We start from the raw sequence: 26,373 nt of genomic DNA on the forward strand, positions 1-26,373 counted from the left end.
AAATTGATAATAAAAGTGTTTATAAATTAAATTAAATTGTTTTTTAAATAAAATTTGAGTTTGAGTCTAACTAATCCTGTTTTGTTTTTATTTAAGTTTAATTATAAAATATATAATTATTTAATACAGAATATAACACATTACCATGTGTGCTTTTTGTTTTTCTAGAATTTTATATTTTTTATTCCACTAATAATATATAAATTTATTTTTATATTTTTAAAATTTTAAATAAAAAACAAAATGAGCCGAAATTAAAAATCTAAGTCCAAGTTGAACCGAAGTAGATTGAGATAATATTTACGGAAATTTTTATTTTATCGACTTTAAACAAAATAATTATCCTATTATCGTTATTATAAAAACGCTTCTTCTTTCTTTTCTTTTTTTTTTTTTTGGGTTTTATGTTACCCTTAAAAAAAAACACCTAATAAATAACAATAGACCTAATCATTGGCCGGACCACTCGGCTTACTCAAAATGTGAGAAGGTTTGAATAAAAATATAGGCCCGAAAAATGGGCTTAGATAAAAAATAAGACCTGTTTAAAAAATAGGTCAGGTCTCAAGTAAATTATTTTTTGTCCAACCCTAGCTCGGCCCAAATCCACTAAAGGACAAAAAAATTATGATTTTTTTATTGTTTGAATATTGTATAAAACTTATTTTATTATTAATTTTATTATTATTTTAATTATTTTAGAGATATTTGCATGTTAAGTTATATCTAGCTTAGTATTATTTAAGTATACATATTTTTTAAAATTTATTTTTAAATTGTTGAGAAATATTTATTTTGATATTTTTAGTATTTTGATGTATTATATATTTTTAAAATTATATAAAAATAATATAAAAATTAATATGGGCGAGCTAGGTCGGACTTGGGTTTTAGTATTTTTATCCCGGTAGAGCTTAGACAAAAATTTAGGCTTATTTTTTGGATCAAGTCCGGACCTAATAAAAGGGCCTAAATTTTTAGTTGAACCGGGTCCTGCCCATGCTCACCTTTAAACAACAACCGTGACTCTTGATTTTTATATCGGGTTAAGTCGAGTAGAGCCAAACCAGGTTGACTCCTTTTCTATTTATCGCACGGATTTGGTGGCCCATTGGTCATGCAGGTGCGGAACTCCCTCCATAAGCTAAGGGAAAAAGAAGAAAAAGATTTATTAGATTTGTTTGTTTGGTTGTTTTTTTTTAAAAAAAAAAACTTCCTCGCACCTACTCAAAACTCAAATCATTTAGGAGGGCAAAATGGAATGGAATGAAAACATCTTAATCACCAATAAATCAATGACTGAATTTTCTCATTAACTTTTTTCTCCAGAAAATTACGAAATTTTGTAAATGTTAAATTTAGGTATATACCAAACACAATTTTTTTAAATCTTTTTAAAAGAAAAACTTTCTATATATTTTAAATATTATTACACTATCAATTGATACGACTATTGTTGTCAATATAGGACATAAAAGAACATATATGATCAAAAACTATTGTTGTCAATATAGGACATAAAAGAATATATATGATCAAAACCTATATTGATATTATTCAAAAAATTATTAGACTTTATTAAGTCTTAAAACATAAATATTCATATACAAAACTTTAAACAAAATGGAAAATCCAAATAGCAAAGCAGGAAACAACTACTGTACCACAATGGAAAGGCCAATTAATTTTTTATTACTTTTTCTTTTTCGTTTTTCTTTCACTCCTGCCGAACATGGAATAGGTGTATAATTGTCGACAAATTTCACCATACGAACAAAAGAAATGTAGGCAGCATCAAGTGGAAACTTCAATCTCCAGATTTGTCACCATATGAACAAGGATTATAAAAAGTTGTTTGAATCAGCAGTAAGCAGTAAAATAGTTGTTTGAGCACAATCAGGAAGACTAACCTTGGTCATAGAGATTTTTCTATTAATACTACTGACTTGCATTCGCGCTACCAGTGAATTTGTGCAGGCAATGTACCCCTGTAAGCATCTGAGACAGCTGCAGTAGTTTCGGAGAGACTGACTCTCATCTCGGAAATTTTGGATTCGACATGTTGTTTATATTTCGAGAGAGAATCGACCAGCATAAAGAGCTCGCGTGCATGCATCTGAGTTTCCTCTTTACTTTGCTGGATTGCTTCTTGCAACCTCAGCTGTGAAGCCTTTGTTGAGAACAAAAAAAAAAAAAAGATAATGTTAATTAGGGATCATTGAGACACTCCTATATGGTCATGACCCTTATTATTTTATGATGATAAAAGCTGCTTTAACCGATGAGGTCGACAGAAGAGGCCTACCTTTAGAATCTCTGCTGCTTCTCTTTCTGTGACATCCAATTTATGAGCCTCAATTTGGATATCCTCAACCATTTTCTTAGCTTCTGCTGTGGATCTATCACCATATTCTTGCATTTCCTTCTTTAACAAATTTATTTGGGCTTCAACCTAACAATATGGTAACAAAATGTCATTCTCTAACACTGGTCCCATGTGAACTACAAGGTAGAGCATTTTCCGACATTAGCACTATTCAAATGTAGAAAACCTACTCTAGCATAGGGGGTTAGGGGAAGAAAAAATAAAGGTCGAGACAGAATATAGTATTATTAACACAGCGAGTTCTGTGCCAAATTTAAGAATTACTTGGATGCTATTTCATTGGTTGTGCAAATTGTTCAACAATTAAAAAATCATGGAAAGCCAAAGTTTTCTTATTGAGTTCATAAAATTAAAAAAAAAAAAAAAAACAGAAGGAACCGAACATAATAACCTAATTAAACAACAAAAACAAGTGAGAGGATGTGAAAACTAGTGCAAGCGTCATCTTGCAATGCCTGCATGCTTAGATACCTCAAAGTGGCAAAAACAAAGATCTAGACCATCACCTAACCGAAGCTTGAAGCCTTAATCCAACATGTAAGACAAGATAAAGCCTCCATCTGAATTTCAGAGTTTTGATACTATAGGCCATAAGGGGCTGAGTTATCAAGAATAAAGTTTCAGCCTTGGAACATTATATGTTTGTGGACAATATCTGCACCAGACAAGCATGAGCTGCTTTTGTTTGATCCACATACCGTATCTTTGTTACATGGCCCAGAAAGTATGGTTTACAGAATAAGTCCTGACAGGAAAAATACACGCTAACCATGACATGCACCAAAGGAAGTAGAAGAAAACGATAATATCTATTCACTACTTTCACAGATTGAAGACCTGATTTCAAAGCACTTACTTCATCAATATGGGATTGTAGCACAACAATACGATATTTTTGGTTCTCAATCTTGATATCCATTTCTTTTGATTGTTGCTGAAGAATAATCACGTCTTCAAACTTCTCCTTAGAACCCTTCCTTATTTTCTCAGCATAACTTTCCAGCTCAGATTTAAGTGTAGCTTTGTAGTTGATTCCTATCACCTCAGCAGGTGTTGAGCCTTTAGGATTCACCTCATACTGGAAACCATTACCAAGCTTTAACCTGAACACCACAGAGAAAGTGATAGCAGTCCTATTAGTTGCTACCAAGCACTAGGTAAAAAGCTGCATAATTTGACAACATGCTCAAGTTAACAAATTTAATAGACTCTACAGAACAAAACCAGAGAAGATAATCTTGAGCAGAATGAGAAAGGAAACTTATCCAAAACCCCAGGGTCAGAGATCAGAACAACTCTCGGGCTCAAAATAAAGTTGCTAAAACTGAGCAAATTTGTTCAACCAAACACCTAAGGGGGTCAGCTTTCAAGGGCATGCATACAACAAATTGTTTAAAATGTGGAGTATCATTTATCCAAAAGTTTTCCCACCATAGACTCACCTTCATTTTCAGGAATCATTCCTTAATGCTAAAAACTCGGGCATTTAAGTTCCACTTTATAGCATAAAGGAAGAAACCCCTAATCTTCAGTATTGATATTCTTAGATTTCAACTAAACTTATTAGTAATAAATAAGAAATCAAATTCCACATCACATGCATGAGCAATAATTGTTGGAAAGATATCATTAGAAGTAACACAAAAGCAAAACTAAAGCTCACAAAACCTCCTAATTGCTTGGTTGCAATCCATTGCAAGCGCGACAAGCTCCTTAAATTTCTGCCCAATAGTAGAATCAAGATCCCAAGACTTATCTTCCCATGAATTCCTTGCAATTTCTGCCTCTGAAATATCCCTCTCCACAGCCTGCATCTCCCTCTTCATCCTCTCTATATCTCTGGCATTAAAAGTTTGTAACTCCACTCTCTTTTTAAACTCCTCATTCTCCTCGCAAATTCGCTTCCTCTCCTCTTCTTTCGCATTCAACTCCTTCTCCTTTTCCTCCAACACCTGCTCCATTGCATCAATCCTCCCCGTAAACTCTGCAATCATAGCATGAAACTTCTTCACGTCTTCCTCTAATACGTTCTTCTCCTTCTCTAACGCTTCCCTCTCCGTTGGCCCCGTCCTTAATGCCTCTGCTTTTGCCTCCAGTTCTCCAACACTCTTTTCCAAAGCCCTGTTGCTCTCCGCCACGTTTTCCCTCTCCTTCTCGACCTTCTCCGTAAACTCCTTGTCTAAAACCTCCAGTATATCGTCCTCTCCTTGTATATATCGCATATAACTCTCCAATGCATATTCATTCATGCTATTATTTTGAGCAAAATAACTTGTGGAATTCTGAGATATATGTTCATTGAAGATTGCTAGTTGGACCAACCAGTGAAGGATACCAAGCCAGTTAGGCCAGTTGTGTAGGGAATTAGGGGCACGGAATGTGGATTTGTTGAATTTGAAGGGGCAATTAAGGAATCTGAGGAGGAAAGATAGGTCGTCTTCGAGTTTGGAGCAAGGGAAATCGATCATGGAAAGAAGGTATGTGAGGATATTTGAGAGGTCCTTGGCGGAAGGGGCCTGAGAAGTTTTGGTGGAAATAGGATGAATGGAATGGGAGGATAAGAAGGCATTGATGGAGCGGATGGTGGCCACTTGGAAGGCGCGATCGGAGTAGGGTTCGGCGGCGGAAATGGCGCGGCCCATAGCAATGGAGGAGGGCCGGCTGCTGGCATCGGAATCACGCGACTGTTGTATTGGCGGAGGATGGAAGGAACCGGTGGCACGGCCGCGCACGGTGCCCCTCATTTTCCTCGGTCTAGGCAAGGCGGTGCTTCGTTATTTTGAATTCTTCCTTTCACTTCGCAGCGTTTTTTCTTCTTCTTTGGGCTAGCTTTCACATGTTCAGCTTTTTATTTCCCGCCTAAGAGGTTTTTGTTTGAAACTAGAAAGTGATAGTTCCCATTGGGACCGACAGTGAGGCCAACGATGTCGTTTTATTTATCCCCATTTTGTTTGAAAATTGGCCATATTGCTTTTAAACATTTGTATTAATTTTTAGAAAAATCTCAAAATTATACATCAATTTTGATTTAATATACAATTTAATACATAAACTTTGATTTAGTGCAATTATCCATATGATGGTTTAATCATAGACATTTAAACAAATAAATACATCAATTTATTTTTATATTAGGTATATGTAATTATTTGTGGATGAAATATATAAGCATAAAATTATGTTATAATGATAATTGTGTTAATAATTTGTGAGAATTGGCTTAAATTAATATTTCATGTATAAAATTATACAAAACTGAAAATTCATGTACAAATTTACACATTAAACAAAAATTCATAAATAATTTTAAGATTTATCCTTAATTTTTTTATCAAAGTTTGAATCGAAATTAAGAGAGATTTAGTATTTTTCCACCTCATGATTTTAATGAAATATGATTAATGTAAATATGATTAATGTAACAATTTGTATACATTCAAGGTTTGATTTACTACACATTTTTCGGAGAATATAATTATTTATGAAATTATATTTTGTTAATTAAAGATAATATTAAAATATTTTAATAGTTTTTAATCAATTTTGTTACTAATTATGAACCCATCAGCAAATATAACAAACATTAATTTTTTATCCATTTTAAGAGGATTTGACAAAATGTAAGTTCAAGAGATAAAAGATACGAAAAATTAAATTGATGGTTAAAATAACTTCTTTTTTTTTATAAAATTTAAGGTCTAAAAAAGCTATTATGCCTTTAAATTAATACAAGTCCTACAAACAATTCGAGGTGTTTATGGGTCAAGCCGAATTAATTTGAATTAAGCTATATTATATGGCATTAGCACAATCTACACTTGATCAAGTTTAACTCGACTGAAATATGAACCTTAAATTTTATTCAAGTGTATTTATATTTGTAAATAGGTCAACCTGACATATTTTATCCTCGTTCATATTTTCTTTTAAAACTTACTATTAAATTTTAATTTATTTTATTTTTAAAATTTAATATTTCATAAAATTATATGTTTTTTTAAAATTTAAACATTTACCCTTAACATTTTTTCAATGTTTATATTATAACACTAGATATTATTTTAAATTTATTTATTTTGGATAAATCTATTTTACTATCCAAAGAATGTTACCAGCCAGAATTCATTTACAACTTACAAAATTGAATTAAACAGTAACTTCTATAGACAATACCCCAATATACACATAATTTTATATTCATGACATCAGCTCTATTTATTAACTCAAATTTACTAAAAATGTGGTGAATTAGTATTAAAAACTCAAAAATCAAAACTTGAAAAGTTAAAATAGTGAGTTTGTGGTCTAGCGAATTCATTGGACATCCAGTAAAATGAGTAAATTCTATTTTACCCTTTTTCACATTTTTTAATATTAGCTTTATTATAGTATTTTAATATAAATATAGATTTAATTATTTTAAATAATTAGATTTTATAAATTTGGTTAATCAATAAAAACAATTTTTAATGAAGATGTAATTTTAATAATTCATAATTATTATTTAACATAAATACTACGTAATATATTAATATTATTTTGAGCCTTTTTTTGTAATTATACACATATTTTAATCTAATGTCCTCAATGCTCGTTTTCTATTTTTACTTCACTGTCACCATCATGTTTGAATCCAAATAAATATATCATCGTTAATTTTATTTTCACCACTACAATAACTAATCTCATTCAAACTAATTTCACCAACCATCCAAACTAAGCCTTAGAGTCGTTTCGCCTCCATTGTTTGATCTATGCTACCTTGGAGAAACTTCATAATTAGCATCATTAATGTCATGCTTTTCAATCTTATAATAGTTCAACCAAGTTATCGGTGCTAACTCAGTGCCTCTTTTGAATGTGATTGATTTTTTATACTTCACCCATTTATTTAAGTTATCATACTAAAATCTCTCTGCAACAAGGGTTAGCTGACAATGACGATAATCTTTATATTTTTTTAATATATTAATGTGATTGAGCTTTAGGACTTCACCCTGTTATTCTCGACATATAGAACGAGAAAGGCCGCATTTTCATCCCCTAAACATTTATAAACACAAAGTTCATCTACATTCTGCTCAAATCCAAAAGTCTTGATCGCTTGATCGAATCTTTGATTCCATGAGCGGGATGCTTGCTTAAGTCCATATATGTATCTAAGCAGTTTGCAAACTTTAGGCTCGTTTCCTTTTGCAACACGCCAAACTTGATCATTTAGAAATATTCAAGTATGACATGTCACTACTTACTACTCGGTTTAAATCTAAAATTAGTTCTGGCGTAAACTTTGCATAACTTCAGTATTTAAATAAAACATTTAATAGATCAAAGATAACAGTATATAAGTCATGTAATAGCCCGTTTTCAGAGAAATCAGAACAGTGGTTTCGGGACCACAAATTCAAAGTCAAAAAATTTGTTTTTATTATTATTTTATAGTCTCCAGTATGATAGAGATACCGTATAAAAATTTTGTTAAGAAATTTTATCGTTTACATACTTAATTTGATAAAAGGGACTAAATTACGTAAAGTGCAAAAGTTAAGTTCTAATAGCTAAAGGTATTAAAAAGCTATAGAATTTTAAATTGGAGGTCCTTATATAGTAATTAGCCTTTAAAGTTGTTAGTGGATAAGCATGAATAGTCATCACTAGAAATTGAATGAATTATTAAGGTTAATTTTGGAAATTAGTGATTAAAGTTATGATAAATAAAATAAAATAAACTATTATCATCATCTTCCATCAAAATTTAAAAAATAAAAAAGAGAGAAAACCTAGCCACGAAAGCTTGAAATTTAGGCAAGCTTACTTTGCTCAATTAGGTATGTATTTTTTATGATTTCTATATTTTTTATTGATGAACATACTTGAGTTTTAAAGTTTGATGATAGAAAATAAATAGTTGTTGTTAAATAAACAACTTTTGTAATGAGAATTTTGATGAAATCACCAATTAGTGGCTAAATTGAAAAAGGTGATAAATTTATGGTAAAATTTGTGAATTTTTTGAAATATATTGGCTGCTATTAATATGTATAAAAATTGGCTAGACTTGAGCAAGGATTAAATTGCACGAAATTCATTTTTGAGCCTAGGGACTAGATTACAAAAGAATTACCATTTTGCCAAAATTCCATGTTGAATTAAATTGAATGAGAATTATATTGAAATGAGTTAAATTCATTCGCATAGATCCTGTCAGACCTCTTATAGAGTTAGATCGAGGCAAAGAGAAAATATCAGATTAGTTGCCTTCATATCTACATACATTTATCGAGGTAAGTTCGTGTAATTATATTGTATATTTATATGTTTTAAATTGAATTATATGTATGTGATTTGTATAATTTCCATGTATAAATACCGATCGCATATCCGATGATTACCAAGCCCCTTTTGAACCTTAGGAATTCGTAGGATACAAATGACATGTCATTAGGGTTATCGATTTAGTTGAGGTCTTACATGTGTTGCAGACACACCACAGCTCGTATGAGCTTACCGATTTGCATCTCATGAGAGCTTACCAATTCTCAGCTCGTGTGAGCTTATCGATTCACAGCTCGTGAAAGCATACCGATTCATAGCTCTTATGAGCATACATATACATGAATTGACAAATTGCAGTTAAGTACACCTCGTGTGTACTACCCGTGTATCCAACGATATTTTAAATGGTTCAACGAGCAATGTTCTATTATGAGACAATATGAGTTTGATACAAACTATTACAAGTAAATACATGAAATAAATGGAAATGATATTACATGATATATTGAAACATGAAATGGAGGATACATGTATATGAAATTTGCTTAGTCGTTATGTTAATCCATGTTTATTGGCCATTATATGTGTTTTACATAGCTATCATGTCGAGGATATGTGTTTAGGCTTTTGGCCAAATTGGTTTGGATATGTTTTGTATGCTTACCTTAAATGTGATTAAATGGTAAGTTAAATTCTTTGTTATACGAACTTGCTAAGCTTAAATGCTTACTCTGTGTTATTTTCCATGTTTTATAGTAATTCGGAAGCTTATTCGATTTGGAAGCTTGTTAGAACTATATCAAACTATTCATCGGTTCTTTTGGTACTTTTGAATATTTAAATTTGGTTATAATGGCATGTATAGATTAATTTGGCCAATATTGGCATATAAGTGTTTTGTTGAGATTAGTCACTTAAATGGCTTGTGTTGGGTATATTTTGATGTATATATATGTGGTATTATCATATTTATATTTGTTAGAATGGTATATTTGGTACCATCTGGGATTATGCATATATGTATTTGGTTATTTAGGTAGGTTTGGATACTTGGTTGACATTTTTTTAAGTTGTCACTTGAGGTGCCTAAAGGCATATTGGTTGTATGTGGTGATAATACATGTTTAAGACTTGATTTTAGCTTGTTTTGAATGCCTTTTTATGACTTGGTTATATGCAGATTGTTGAGTTTAGGTTGGTACCAAATTGGGTGAGAAATGTGGCTTGGAAAATGATTTATTTTCGTCCACACAAGTAGAGACACCGGCATGTGTCTCAGCCATGTGTGACACACGGCCAAGTGACACGGCCGTGTGTCCCTTATAACTTATTAAGAACACAAGTTAGTATGCTCACATGGCCTAGCACACAGGCATGTGACTTGGCCATGTGACCCAAGTTAGAGAGTTACACGAGCACAGACACGGGCTGGGACACGGTCGTGTGTCCCTATTTTGAATGTCTACATAGCCTAAGACACGAGCATGTCTCTTGGCCGTGTGAATCACATAGTCTTGCCACACGGCCTTGTGACCCCTAAACTTTGAAAATTTTCAATGTTTTCTAAAAAATTCTTTGAATACCCGATCTAGTCCCGACCTATTTCTAATGCGTATTTTGGGCTTCGAGGGCTCATATAAGGGACAATATGTTTAAGTTCAATTGGTTTCCAACATGAATGTATATGATATGAAATGTTTGTTTATTTGATTTGTAAACTTCAGTAATACTCTGTAACCCTGTTCTGACGCTGGATACGGGTTAGGGGTGTTACAAGTCATGTGGCGTATAAGTTTGAATATGATATTTTCATCAAGTAAAGTATAAATTTTTGAAAATTTTTTGAAAACAAACCATAAAAATTTTAAGAAACTTCATTTAAAACATAATTTAACAGATAATTGTTCTTTATACAAGTTCCTCTTAACATAGAAAAAGATTTGATAAGAACTTAGTGAGATCTTCCAACAGCAATAGCACTCTGGCGTAGTCTTTCAGAAAGATCTTCCTTCAAACAGCAAGCCTGAGAAGGAAAAAGTTACGGTATAAGTTCATAAGAACTTAGTGAGTTCCAAAGTGATCTTAAACAATAATACTAATTACATAAATGGGCCTTTCAAAAAGGAGATCACAAACAATAACACAGAGTACACCTAACGGCGTATAAAATTCACAGACAAACTTAGTACGCCAATGGTGTGCCGTATGGGCAAATTCTATACGCCAACTCAACATAACTCCAAGAATCCATTTTCATGTCAGCCACATACCCGCTTACGTAATCGACATCTGAACATACAGTTTCGTTTCATTCATATACATTCTCCCCTTAACTCCTCGTTTCAAAGATCATAAGGTATAACATGTTTTATCGTGATCTCGCCAATCCGGTTTGCAATATATCGCCTTTACTAGAGGCTATAAAACACATCTTATTATTTTCATCTCCTCATATCGATCATTTCATATATTTCATATCGAAGTAAATGGTAGTGACTTAACATCGAATGGCTTTTACTTTATAACACCGACTTACTTAACTCAAACCAACAACTCGACAACCACAATTCACATACGATGCACTTTTCATCCCTTATAGAGAAAGAGTACTTACCTTAGTCAATTATCAAATAAAAAACCACAACACATGGAAATAAGAAGGAACTCACTAGAAATAATAGCAAAGTCTATAAAGCATGTCCTTTGCCTTTATCACTCTGGACATTCAAGAGCTTCTTGAACTAAAAATAATGATATTTAAAAATATCGGACCATTGATTTATCAAATCTAAACATGCATACAAGAAACATGAATTCTTAATCTAGAACCAAAACTTTCTTTCCTTGCATACCATTCTAATATTCATGCATGCGAACCATAAACACGTAAATAACTTTGAGAATATTCTAGGGTTCATCAGCAATTACCAGTGAGCTAAAATGAACGTTTAAGTTAGTTGAATACAGTGAACCCAACTTGAGAGGTTTTCTGAACTTAAGTTTTTAGAGAGTTCAAAGAAAATCAAGGAAAAGAACAAAACAAAGATAATGCAAAGATTTTCAGAGAAAACATCGTTATTCTTATATACTTAAGCTCGGAGACAATGTTTAGTGGAAAAATCATATAATTCCACTAACACTCTTGATTCCTTTAATTAAATACGCTTATCATAATTTAAGTCTTTTCATTTACAGTAGCTTAGTTCCATTCTAACTAAACCTCAACTTAACTACCTGAATTAACTTACTAAAATATTAAAATATTAATTAAATATATTCAGCTAAGAACCTAATCAATTCGACGGAGCATCTAGGGTGGTGTATTCTAATGTAAGGATCCGCCAAACCACAAATCTAGCCAAAACTGAGAAAATATCGATTAGTTGCCTTCATATCTACATACATTTATCGAGGTAAGTTCGTAAATTATATTGTATATTTATATGTTTTAAATTGAATTATATGTATGTGATTTGTATAATTTCCATGTATAAATACCGATCGCATATCCATGATTACCAAGCCCTTTTGAACCTTAGGAATTGTAGGATACAAATGACATGTCATTAGGGTTATCGATTTAGTTGAGGTCTTACATGTGTTGCAGACACACCACAGCTCGTATGAGCTTACCGATTTGCATCTCATGAGAGCTTGCAATTCTCACTGTGTGAGCTTATCGATTCACAAACTAAATGAAAGCATACCGATTCATAGCTCTTATGAGCATACATATACATGAATTGACAAATTGCGGTTAAGTACACCTCGTGTGTACTACCCGTGTATCCAACGATATTTTAAATGGTTCAACGAGCAATGTTCTATTATGAGACAATATGAGTTTGATACAAACTATTACAAGTAAATACATGAAATAAATGGAAATGATATTACATGATATATTGAAACATGAAATGGAGGATACATGTATATGAAATTTGCTTAGTCGTTATGTTAATCCATGTTTATTGGCCATTATATGTGTTTTACATAGCTATCATGTCGAGGATATGTGTTTAGGCTTTTGGCCAAATTGGTTTGATATGTTTTGTATGCTTACCTTAAATGTGATTAAATGGTAAGTTAAATTCTTTGTTATCTGAACTTGCTAAGCTTAAATGCTTACTCGTGTTATTTTCCATGTTTTATAGTAATTCGAAGCTTATTCGATTTGGAAGCTTGTTAGAACTATATCAAACTATTCATCGGTTCTTTTGGTACTTTTGAATATTTAAATTTGGTTATAATGGCATGTATAGATTAATTTGGCCAATATTGGCATATAAGTGTTTTGTTGAGATTAGTCACTTAAATGGCTTGTGTTGGGTATATTTTGATGTATATATATGTGGTATTATCATATTTATATTTGTTAGAATGGTATATTTGGTACCATCTGGATTATGCATATATGTATTTGGTTATTTAGGTAGGTTTGGATACTTGGTTGACATTTTTTAAGTTGTCACTTGAGGTGCCTAAAGGCATATTGGTTGTATGTGGTGATAATACATGTTTAAGACTTGATTTTAGCTTGTTTTGAATGCCTTTTTATGACTTGGTTATATGCAGATTGTTGAGTTTAGGTTGGTACCAAATTGGGTGAGAAATGTGGCTTGGAAAATGATTTATTTTCGTCCACACAAGTAGAGACACCGGCATGTGTCTCGACCATGTGTGACACACGGCCAAGTGAACTGCGACGTGTGTCCCTTATAACTTATTAAGAACACAAGTTAGTATGCTCACATGGCCTAGCACATGGTGCATGTGACTTGGCCATGTGACCCAAGTTAGAGAGTTACGAGCACAGACACTGGTGGGACACGTCGTGTGTGTCCCTATTTTGAATGTCTACATAGCCTAAGACACGAGCATGTCTCTTGGCCGTGTGAATCACATAGTCTTGCCACACGGCCAGTGACCCCTAAACTTTGAAAATTTTCAATGTTTTCTAAAAATTCTTTGAATACCGATCTAGTCCCCACCTATTTCTAATGCGTATTTTGGGCTTCGAGGGCTCATATAAGGGACAATATGTTTAAGTTCAATTGGTTTCCAACATGAATGTATATGATATGAAATGTTTGTTTATTTGATTTGTAAACTTCAAGAATACTCAGTAACCTGTTACGATCTGGATACGGGTTAGGTGTTACAAGTCATGTAAGTATAAGTTTGAATATGATATTTTCATCAAGTAAAGTATAAATTTTGAAAATTTTTGAAAACAAACCATAAAAATTTTAAGAAACTTCATTTAAAACATAATTTAACAGATAATTGTTCTTTATACAAGTTCCTCTTAACATAGAAAAAGATTTGATAAGAACTTAGTGAGATCTTCCAACAGCAATAGCACTCTGGCGTAGTCTTTCAGAAAGATCTTCCTTCAAACAGCAAGCCTGAGAAGGAAAAAGTTACGGTATAAGTTCATAAGAACTTAGTGAGTTCCAAAGTGATCTTAAACAATAATACTAATTACATAAATGGGCCTTTCAAAAAGGAGATCACAAACAATAACACAGAGTACACCTAACGGCGTATAAAATTCACAGACAAACTTAGTACGCCAATGGTGTGCCGTATGGGCAAATTCTATACGCCAACTCAACATAACTCCAAGAATCCATTTTCATGTCAGCCACATACCCCGTTTACAGAATCAGATACAGAACATACAGTTTCGTTTCATTCATATACATTCTCCCCCTTAACTCCTCGTTTCAGTATCATAAGGTATAACATGTTTTATCGTGATCTGCCAATCCGGTTTGCAATATATCTGCCTTACTAGAGGCTATAAAAACACATCTTATTATTTTCATCTCCTCATATCAGATCATTTCATATATTTCATATCAGAAGTAAATGGTAGTGACTTAACATCAGAATGGCTTTTACTTTATAACACTGACTTACTTAACTCAAACCAACAACTCTGGACAACCACAATTCACATACAGATGCACTTTTCATCCCTTATAGAGAAAGAGTACTTACCTTAGTCAATTATCAAATAAAAAAAACCACAACACATGGAAATAAGAAGGAACTCACTAGAAATAATAGCAAAGTCTATAAAGCATGTCCTTTGCCTTTATCACTCGGACATTCAGTAGCTTCTTGAACTAAAAATAATGATATTTAAAAATATCAGACCATTGATTTATCAAATCTAAACATGCATACAAGAAACATGAATTCTTAATCTAGAACCAAAAACTTTCTTTCCTTGCATACCATTCTAATATTCATGCATGCAGAACCATAAACACGTAAATAACTTTGAGAATATTCTAGGGTTCATCAGCAATTACCAGTGAGCTAAAATGAACGTTTAAGTTAGTTGAATACAGTGAACCCAACTTGAGAGGTTTTCTGAACTTAAGTTTTTAGAGAGTTCAAAGAAAATCAAGGAAAAGAACAAAACAAAGATAATGCAAAGATTTTCAGAGAAAACATCGTTATTCTTATATACTTAAGCTCGGAGACAATGTTTAGTGGAAAAATCATATAATTCCACTAACACTCTTGATTCCTTTAATTAAATACGCTTATCATAATTTAAGTCTTTTCATTTACAGTAGCTTAGTTCCATTCTAACTAAACCTCAACTTAACTACCTGAATTAACTTACTAAAATATTAAAATATTAATTAAATATATTCAGCTAAGAACCTAATCAATTCGACGGAGCATCTAGGGTGGTGTATTCTAACAGAAGGATCCGCCAAACCACAAATCTAGCCAAAACTAAGAGTTCGCCAAGTGACGCATACATAGAATCCTATACTTAGTCAAACAAACATTTGACTTGCTCATCTCTATACTTATTTTACTAAAACACACCAAACAGTAACCATATACAGATACTTTTCTAGGCGGGCTGTTACAATCCTCCTTCGCTTAGAAAATTTTGTCCCTGAAATTCATACTTGTAAATAATTGAAGATGCTGCTCTTTCATTTGACTTTCTCTTTCCCATGTAGCTTATTCTAAACTATTATTTCTCCATAATACCTTCACTAATGAAATCCTCTTATTTTTCAGTTTTTTTACCTTTTTTGCTAAAATACGAATGGGCTCTTCTTCATAAGATAAATTCGATTCAACCTCTAATTATTCAATTTGCACAACATGATCTAGACCACGGTAATGCTAAAACACAAGTTAAAATAAACAGGTCTAATTTTTGAAAATACTTGTTTAATATTTCTGTTAAACATAGTTGTTTTAAAACATAGCTTAAGAAGAAATCTTATTTTTGATAAATGTTGCGACGATCTTAAAAATTCAAGTTTGATCAAGAGTTTGCAGAAAGTGGATTTTATTAAGAAAACACTTAAAATAATTCATCCATATTAAAACCCATGCAAATGTCCAATTGTCCACAATTTTTAAAATAAAACATCCATGCCACATTTTAATGATAAACCACAATTAAAGTCCTAAAATCGTTTATTTTTTAGAGCCTCTCCGATGGCTGAATCCGAGTCTTAACCATGAGAATTATCTGAAAAACATAAGTAACGTGAGTGAGCTTTAAAAGGTTCCGCGTGAGATCAACACATAATATATATTTGTATACATATCAAAGTACATACATCAATCATGACATAATCATAATTCATCAAGATCATGGAATATAACACCAAATGCTTACGCATGGACATACCGATGCATATTTTAATCGATGCGCATTTTATAAAGTTCCTACCCATCTATGCTACACACCAATATCGAGTTACCCATAACTCATCCATCCAAAACATCTTTTGTGGACAAGTCACCACTGAATTGTAGATATACTGCCACTGCTTTCACGTTTCACAAAATCCCACCTGATACATGTGATGGCAATTTTCACTTATAACAGATTTAAATCACTTGTACACTTATGCATGTAAACATGCCCACATAATCACTTATCACGTAACAATCTCTTTTAACATGTTTAACATGTTTTTCATAATAGATCATAGATATTGACTTGTCATACATATATACACATAAATCGCACATTTTTAAATCATCGCATATAACACATGAGCCATACATCACATATCATGAGCATGAGATCTACACAAATGTCATAACCACAATCATAAGTATATAGCTTGTCATGTAAATCACAAATCCACTTAGTTAGAACACATACTTGGTATCCATCTCGATAAGTTATACAACTCTTCATAAACATTTAGTATATTCATATATTTTGATATAATTAATTTGTTAATAATAACATACCGATTTCACACAAACAAATAGTATCGATCCATACCTTAGATTGTATATCTGAATTGCCTCAACACTTATTTATAGTTTCATTTGATCTATCTCGCAAAACAACCTATCATATGAGTAACATGTATTAATGTGCATCTTTGAAAATGTTTTGTCACTTAAGAGATTTATCACTAATAATCTTAACATCAATTACCCCAAGATCTAAGACTCTCAAAAAGAGGATTTCCTTTGCGAAGTTAGGGGTCTCCCCTATGATTATTGTTCGGTCATCCAAAATGATATAAAGAAGTATTAGTACTATAGTTCATAAATAAATAACAATAAAAAAATACCACTATGATTCATGGCACTAGACCATTCGACCATATTAAAGAATCACTAAGAGAAGGGTTTTTACAACCCAAAATAATATTTACTTTCACTTGATTAATTCGAACGGATCAATGAATTAGAAATGAGCGATGTCAGAAAATTGAGTAATCTAGAAAGGATTATTATAATAAAAGAATAAGTTCGATTAAAACAAAGAGAGAATCGACACAATAAGAGAAAGAAAAGGAATATTTTTTGTCACCGATGATGGCGATGATGGCAGTCCGACAATGGACGAGTTATAAGGTTCAGCTAAAAAGTGGGGAAAAAAGAATTAAGAGAAAGAAAATTAAATAAAAATGGAGGAAGAGGACTTGCAGTGGCGCACAGCGGCAATGAGAGGAGGGAGATAAAAAGAGTGGAGGAGTGGCGACCATGAGAGGTGGTAATCAATGAAAAGAAGTTTGGGTCATAGTGGAAGAAGAAAAAGATTAGAGAATGGTGGTGGTTTGCAAAAATGAGAGAAAATAGTGAGAAAAGAATGAAAAATGAAAGAAAGTGAGAGGGAAAGGGTGTATGAATGCCAATGCAAGGGAAGAGTGCTCGATCAACCATGGCCAGGTTCAATGTATCAAGAAACAAGGTATGAGGTGAGGTTATGGCAAGGGAGGGGGACATGGAGTAAAAAAGGGGATCATGTACCCCCTAACTATGGTAAGTTTGACCTTTTAATGGAGGAAACAAATCCTCTTCATTATAGTACAAGAGGTGGATGACAATGCTTATTAAGTATGAGAAAAATTGTCAAAAAAATTAAATGCAATAGTGTGAACAATAAGGCTTGGGCCACTATGATAGCTAAGTAACCATTAAACCACCAGGCCATTAATTCCCTTGTTTTCGTTCACGTGCAAAAAATAAATAAAATATATAGGATGTGACATTGGACACACGACTATGTACCTCCAACTTACACGACTCTAGTTTGTTATACAGTCTAGGACATGACCGTGTGACTTATGTTACGAATTTTACATTTAGGTCCACACATCTACAGTCTATTACATAACCGTGTAATTCTTTTAATAAATAAAATATATGGGAAGTGACACTGGACACACGACCATGTACCTCCAACTTACACGACTCCAGTTAGTTACACAGTTTAGGACATGACCGTGTGACTTATGTTAGGAATTTTACATTTAGGTCCACACAACTACAGTCTGTTACACAGCTATGTAACCTTTTTATGTAACACTCATATCCCGTTTTCATTGCTGGAATAGGATACTAGATATTACAAGTCAAGTTGGAACAATTAATATGATTTACATTCAATAATCAATTCAATTCCATAATTATAAGTAATATTCAATAAGAAAGTGATCATTTAGTTTCGGGTCTTAGATTGAGCTTTTGAAGTTCTAAAAATAAGTTACAAACATTCAGGGGACAAACCGGAACAAATCAAAATGTTCAGAAAGAATTCAAAAATTTTCAAGTCAGGGATCACACAACCTTGTGTCCAGGCTATGTGATAGAGTCCAGCCCGTGTGGCTCCAGACATGGTCGCGTGGTTAACCTACACAACCGTGTGCAACCTCATATGCCCGTATGCATGGACCGTATAACTCTCTAATTTGGATAACACAGCTGTGTGTCAACCCATGTAACATTTGAAAAACCCTCACATAACCGTGTCGTAAGTCTTGTGTCTACCTGTGCGAGAACTACACCTACACTATTTTTTTTAAACACGTTCTGGACATACGCCCGTGTACTTCACATGGCCATGTGATAGCCTGTGTCCTAGGCCGTGTGAGCCCAAAAATGACCAGTTCCAAGCTAAATTTTCACTCATTTGCTTAAAAGCTTAAACACATTAAATACACACTTTCATAGGCTAAAAACCATATTCAAACACGTTTAAAACATGTCAATGGATTCAACCATATATATATATATATATCAAACCAGTGTACTCTCATTGACACTACAAATCATTTCATAATATTACATCTTCAAGATTGCATATACAAGGTATAGTTACATATCAAAACATCAATTCATTTCAAACCATAATCTCACATATTGTCAATGTTTCCTACCAGTATGCCTAACACTTAAACTTAGATGAAACATACATTATTTCACTTAGTCATAACATATAATACAACTTAAATAAATTTTGCTGAAACTAAGATTCAACCTCATATATAGAAAAAGGTCCTAGTACATGGCATATGTACTAGACTTAAACAAAGTCTACCAAATATCTCTTGGATAGTGTGATTTCTTGTGTTGATACGATCTTCAAAGCCTACAAAATGTAATATACAAAATGAAACAAATACATGTACGCTTGAATAAAGCTTAGTAAGTTCATTTTATAATTCAATAAAACTTTCCGATCGAAGATAACATCAACCAATATTAACATAGAGGTTCCCAATATACGCAACCTGTAACAGTCATTACAACCAATTCAATAGTTTAGTATGCTCAGTAGACTTTGTTTGATTGAGCTTTATTTTAGTATAGCTGTAGATTTTACTCATTTGAGCTCCATTCAGTATAATAGTATAATTTTCTCATTTAAGCTACTTTCAATAGAATCATTAGGTATGGCTCGATAAAGCATACTTTTAGTAGAATCAGTAGGTAAGGCTTGATAGCACATACATTTTAGTGGGATCGGTAGGTATGGCTCGAAAGCACATACGTTTCGATAGATTCAATAGATATGCCTCGCATGAGCACCAGTTAATATATCAGTGGATAACTCTCATTTGAGCTTCTTCAGTATATTGGTGGATATCGCTCTCTGAACTTCATTCGTTATATGTAGTATAACATTCAATAATAGTATATTAACCAAGAATATAAAAATCATGAGAAGTGTAAATAAATGCACGAATTCATATGATTGACTTGTAATAACAACTCATAGTATCTCATTTAGTAATTAATGTCATTTCAATTCATTATTTCCATTTCCAATTATACACATCAATATAATCCAACATTATGCAACTAAGTTCATATAATACATATGTACATGTACTAAAATTAATCTGAATGAACTTACTCGACTAAATTGCAGCAATGACAAAGGTACAGGGACTATTCGATACTTTTCTCTTTTCCTCAGCTTTCCACTCATTCTAGATCTAAAAATAATTTCATTCAATTAACTAATTCTAACAGTAAAATTAACTCATTTTATGCAATTAAGTCTTTTTTTGCCTTTTTGATAAATTGCCCCCAATATTTAACTTTTATGCAATTTAATCACTAGATCAAAACATGCATTTTAACCATTTTTATTCAAATTTCAGCTTAGCCGAATACTCAAGTGCCATTCTACAACCCATTTTTGCAATTACTTTGCATCAAGTCCTTGTACTTTTACTATTTTCACATTTTAGTCCTTGAACATTAAAATCAACAAAAACTAATTTATAAAATAGTCCTATCAAGCACCCAAACTCAATATTCTGCCATAAAACTTCAAGAACAACTCAATTTCATCAATGGCATAATCCAAAACATTTGAGAGTTTTACAAATTAATCCCCGAATTAGCTAGATTAGGCTAATACGAGCTCAAAAACATAAAAAATTACTAAAAATGGGCAAGATTTACCTATTAAACCGGCAAAACCTAGCTTGGCCGAAGGTTTCTCCTCTCAACAATGGTAGATTCGGCTTTTGAAGGAAGAAACAAAAAGATGATAGCCAATTTTGGCTTTTGTTTTGGTTTGATTTTACCTAATTTCATAAATTATTATTATAACCTTACAATTTCAATAAATTTTCATTTAATTAGCCTTGCAAACCATCCATTATCTACTCAAATGGTATAATTTCCAATTAATGAGGGTTTAATTGCACAATTGGTTCTTCAATTATTTTAAATTTTAACTAAACAAGCTTATTTTCAATTTAATCATAAACTAATTAGGACTAAAAAAAGCAAATAGCCCAAACGTTAGTGGATTTAATATTCTGCTTGCACTTTTTAACAATAGTTTAATTGCCATCTTGGTCCTTTACTATTTTAAATCCATGATAATTAACTTTTACCTATTTTACAATTTAATCATTTTACCTTAATTTAGCAATAAATCATCAAAATTACCAACCCGACTTCAATTCACAAATAATACAACTCGTAAATATTTAATAAAAATATTTATGGCTTTAAATTACTGAAATGAGGTCCTAATACCTCGTTTTCAATAACCACTTAACTTTTGAATGAACCATTTATACTAACTTTTAATTCAATTGGTTAAATTCATCAAATCAAAATTCAATATAAAAATTATTATTGATTTGTATAATTTAAATACTAATTATACAATATTCACTGCGTCGGGTCCGAAACTACTATTCAAACACCATTGAAAAATACATTGTTATATTTTATACACGATATCGCCTTCCACATGGTTTGAGCACACAATTTTGTTATCTCGGCTATACACGGCACGCCACATGGCTACATAACCTCTATTTTCTATTTTACCCTACTTTTATGTTATATTTCAAATTAGCTTTTGTTTGTTTACGAATTGATTCTAAGGCTTCATAGGCTCGATTAGTAAGCCCTGTTTTTGTATTAATGTTATGATTATTGAATGATTATCTATTCTGTTTGTTTTGGAGTAAATTTTGAATTGAAATAGCATATTTCTATTATTTTAATTGCTGTAGCATCCCGTAACCCTAATCCAGAGACAGATATAGGTGAGGGATGTTACATAATTTCTCTTCGTCAGGTAGCGGTTTTGCGACACTCAGGCTTCGGTGTCGCGACACCTAAAACAGTGGGGAACTTGTGGATCTTGGGGGCCTCGGTGTCGTGACACCCAATGGTCGATGTCGCTACATCACTGGAGTTGGCCTCAAATTCTTCACTTTAACACCTTTAGAGGTATCACGAATCCAAGGCTTGAGATCGTGGCGTTGGCTCGATGTCACAACATCCATCATTTGGTAGCGCAACTCCCGACATTAAGCTCCATTTTGATTTTTCGTTGAAGTTTTGCATCCTCAAGGTGAAAGTTCTAGGTGATGCGACTTTCATGGCATAAGTGTTGTGACACCCATTCTAAATGATTTTTTCCTCAAGGTTGGGTCATTATCGTCTCCTACACAAACTCAATCATATTATTAGGTTCTCCATGACATTGTTTGGCTTATTTGGGTCTTAAAAGAGGCAAAACTCAGCAAAACGTTTATCTAAGGCTTGAAACTAAAAAAGAAAAACATATAAAAGACATTTAAATTGCTTGATAATAAGCTCATCAAGTGTAATGGAGAGCCTAATTTGATAAATTATGACAAATCAATATTATAAATTGAATATTTTATATTTATCTCAAATAACAATGAATTATAATTTTAAAACTATCTTCTATTTATTTAATGTTATTGTTTTCTAAATTTTAAAAATTTAGTATTTATATATTAAACAAATCTAATGGTGAATTAACCGGAAAATCCAAAATTACTACGGTAAATCTAAAATTATGTAATATAAATTTATCATGAATGTTTATTTCTATTTAATTATCCATGTCTTTTTAGTTATCCGTTCATGATCTTATATAAGTACTGTAGAATAATTAATAAAATGGATTATTTTATCTAAATATTTATATAAAATTATCTAATGTATTGATTAATATAAGTTATAAAATCTTATAAATTCAACCTAAATCTTTTCAAATATCTATTAAAATTAATGATGCCCAAATACTTACAAATTAACGAATTTTGAATATTTGATACGATATTTTTATATATTTATGTAATTTATGTTCCTCATAATACAACCTTTCATGTAATTTTATAAAAAAATTTGAGAAACTGATAATATTTGTTCATTTTCTGGATAATAAACTTCAATTTTGTATAAAAATTTTAACAAATAAATATAGCACAACAATGAGTTTGGTAACTTTTTTTTTTAATAAAATAGAACTATTACAAAATATTAGTAAGTCTCAATAGGAAAAGTTTCATATAAATTATAGACCTTCCTCCTTGCTAAAGGCCAACTTGGTAATACTATCAATTTTTCTGTTTTCGTTTCTAGGAATATATTCAATCAACTAATTTTTCTCATTTTACAAAAGTTGTAAGATACGTCTGATTAATATAGAATTTGATCCTTTCAACAAGAACTACTTGATAGCTCTGATAACTTTCATATTGTCTGTCTGTATCACAATTCTATCATATATTCTACCTTGTATCAACGTCATACCATCGAGAATGCTCCATAGTTAAACTTCAAAAACAGAACATTTACCCAATATGCGATTGAACCCAAGTAACCATTTGTCACAATAATTTCTCAATACACCACCTATTGTAATATAACTTGTGTCAATTTTAACAGCTCCATTGGATCTCAATCGAATCCATCTTTCTGTTTTATGTATTATAACACATAAATGATTTATATATAGTTTATATTAAAGTTATAAATAACATGAATAAATTTTATAAATTAAGATATATAAAATTATTTAAATAATTATGTTGTAATATAAAATTATATAATTATGTTATGATTTAAATAAAATTACTTATAAATCCGTGTTTAAATTGAATGTTTATTAAGTAAAATTATATTAAACATATAATCTTTTATAATATCTAATTATTGGATATAAGATATGAAAATTCAAATATAATTAGTTGTGACCAATTTTAATTAGTATCGAATAAATTTATGTATAAATTAATATATGTAGGGTAATAAATGATTAATAAATCATATTAATTAACTAAATATTTTAGATTATAAATTATTTTAACATATTTAAGTTATTTATAACATAAAATAAAACTAATATAATTCTATAATTATGTTATACTTGATTTAAATTTTATTAAAAATAATTATACGAAATCTAAAACAACTATAGTAAATCTAAAATATATAATTTAGTATTTAGCGTATGTAAGTTGTTTCAATGTAATTAATGAATAGAAAAAATATGGTTGCGTGACTTGTCGCATATATATATATACACAATATTCAAACCATTATGGAATTGTTGTATTAAATATTTATAAAATTAAAATTTTAAAAATATTTTGTAATTTCATTATTTTCCAATTTATTAATAATTTTAAAAAATCATTAAAAATAAAAAATTAATTTCACTCAATATAAAATGATAAAATATGACTCATTTAGTCAAAATTATTCACTTAATTAGATCAAACACTTAATCCAAAAATCAAACAACATAAAACATTAAATTTTAGTGCATTCACTTTATATATATAACTTCATTACATAAATTTATTCTTAAATAGTTGTTAATTATATCATCAAATAAAACAAGAAGTAAGAATAAAGTTATCAAATAGTTTTTACATAATTCGAAATTTGTTTCCGGTGGGACAGATCTTTGAACATCCCTTTAGGCGGGCTTTTTCCTTATGCGCTCTCATTCCCTTCAAAATTTACTCCTCTCTTCTTCCTTCTCTCGCACTTTTCTTTTCATTTTCACTCTCAATGGCTACTCCCACCGAATCCTCCCTCCTCTCCGATCTCCAAACCTCCGATGACTCGAAAGGCATCCACTCACTGGTCTCCGACTACCTCCGCCCTATCTCCACTCTCGCAAACTCCAAGAAGAAGAAACCTGACCAAGCCGCTTTTAACAATAGTTTAATTGCCATCTTGGTCCCTTTACTATTTTAAATCCATGATAATTAACTTTTACCTATTTTACAATTTAATCATTTTACCTTAATTTAGCAAGAAATCATCAAAATTACCAACCCAACTTCAATTCACAAATAATACAACTCAGTAAATATTTAATAAAAATATTTATGGCTTTAAATTACGGAAATGAGGTCCTAATACCTCGTTTTCAATAACCACTTAACTTTTGAACTGAACCATTTATACTAACTTTTAATTCAATTGGTTAAATTCATCAAATCAAAATTCAATATAAAAATTATTATTGATTTGTATAATTTAAATACTAATTATACAATATTCACTCGTCGGGGTCCCGAAACTACTATTACCGACACCATTGAAAAATACATTGTTATATTTTATACACGATATCAGCCTTCCACATGGTTTGAGCACACAATTTTGTTATCTGGCTATACACGGCCTGGCCACATGGCTACATAACCTCTATTTTCTATTTTTACCCTACTTTTATGTTATATTTCAAATTAGCTTTTGTTTGTTTCTGAATTGATTCTAAGGCTTCATAGGCTCAGTGTAAGCCCCGTTTTTGTATTAATGTTATGATTATTGAATGATTATCTATTACTGTTTGTTTTGGAGTAAATTTTGAATTGAAATAGCATATTTCTATTATTTTAATTGCTGTAGCATCCCGTAACCCTAATCCAGAGACAGATATAGGTGAGGGATGTTACATAATTTCTCTTCGTCAGGTAGCGGTTTTCGACACTCGGCTTGTGTCGCGACACCTAAAACAGTGGGGAACTTGTGGATCTTGGGGGCCTCGGTGTCGTGACACCCAATGGTCGATGTCGCTACATCACTGGAGTTGGCCTCAAATTCTTCACTTTAACACCTTTAGAGGTATCACGAATCCGAAGGCTTGAGATCGTGACGTTGGCTCGATGTCACAACATCCATCATTTGGTAGCGCAACTCCCACGACATTAAGCTCCATTTTGATTTTTCGTTGAAGTTTTGCATCCTCAAGGTGAAAGTTCTAGGTGATGCGACTTTCATGGCATAAGTGTTGTGACACCCATTCTAAATGATTTTTTCCTCAAGGTTGGGTCATTATCGTCTCCCTACACAAACTCAATCATATTATTAGGTTCTCCATGACATTGTTTGGCTTATTTGGGTCTTAAAAGAGGCAAAACTCAGCAAAAACGTTTATCTAAGGCTTGAAACTAAAAATCGAGAAAAACATATAAAAGACATTTAAATTGCTTGATAATAAGCTCATCAAGTGTAATGGAGAGCCTAATTTGATAAATTATGACAAATCAATATTATAAATTGAATATTTTATATTTATCTCAAATAACAATGAATTATAATTTTAAAACTATCTTCTATTTATTTAATGTTATTGTTTTCTAAATTTTAAAAATTTA

At 31.6% G+C, this 26,373-nt stretch overlaps 1 protein-coding gene across 3 annotated transcripts; it reads right to left on the bottom strand.

Annotated features, from left to right (window-relative positions):
* Positions 1-949: 949 nt before the first annotated feature.
* Positions 950-5,300, bottom strand: LOC108466835 (kinetochore protein NDC80 homolog). 3 transcript variants are annotated; one of them, XM_017767194.2, is made up of 5 exons: positions 4,055-5,300; positions 3,243-3,489; positions 2,306-2,452; positions 1,911-2,170; positions 950-1,144 (listed from the first exon to the last, which is right to left on the bottom strand). In XM_017767194.2, exons 1-4 carry the CDS (start codon positions 5,128-5,130, stop codon positions 1,958-1,960), a joined length of 1,683 nt encoding a protein of 560 aa, XP_017622683.1. In that variant the 5' UTR covers positions 5,131-5,300; the 3' UTR covers positions 950-1,144; positions 1,911-1,957. The 3 variants fall into 3 exon arrangements, with proteins under 3 accessions (XP_017622683.1, XP_017622682.1, XP_017622681.1); XM_017767193.2 differs by lacking the exon at positions 950-1,144 and adding an exon at positions 1,530-1,812; XM_017767192.2 differs by lacking the exon at positions 950-1,144 and having other exon boundaries at positions 1,530-2,170.
* Positions 5,301-26,373: the final 21,073 nt, after the last annotated feature.

The sequence above is a fragment of the Gossypium arboreum genome, chromosome 2 (assembly GCF_025698485.1).
Source record: "Gossypium arboreum isolate Shixiya-1 chromosome 2, ASM2569848v2, whole genome shotgun sequence".
Classification (NCBI taxonomy): Eukaryota; Viridiplantae; Streptophyta; class Magnoliopsida; order Malvales; family Malvaceae; genus Gossypium; species Gossypium arboreum.

Coding starts and splice junctions, on each gene's coding strand:
- LOC108466835 (XM_017767194.2), bottom strand. CDS start 5,130: ATGAGGGGCACCGTGCGCGGCCGTGCCACCGGTTCCTTCCATCCTCCG. Junction 2,453..3,242: donor TACAATCCCATATTGATGAA/GTAAGTGCTTTG, acceptor CCATATTGTTAG/GTTGAAGCCCAAATAAATTT. Junction 2,171..2,305: donor AAGCAGCAGAGATTCTAAAG/GTAGGCCTCTTC, acceptor TTCTCAACAAAG/GCTTCACAGCTGAGGTTGCA.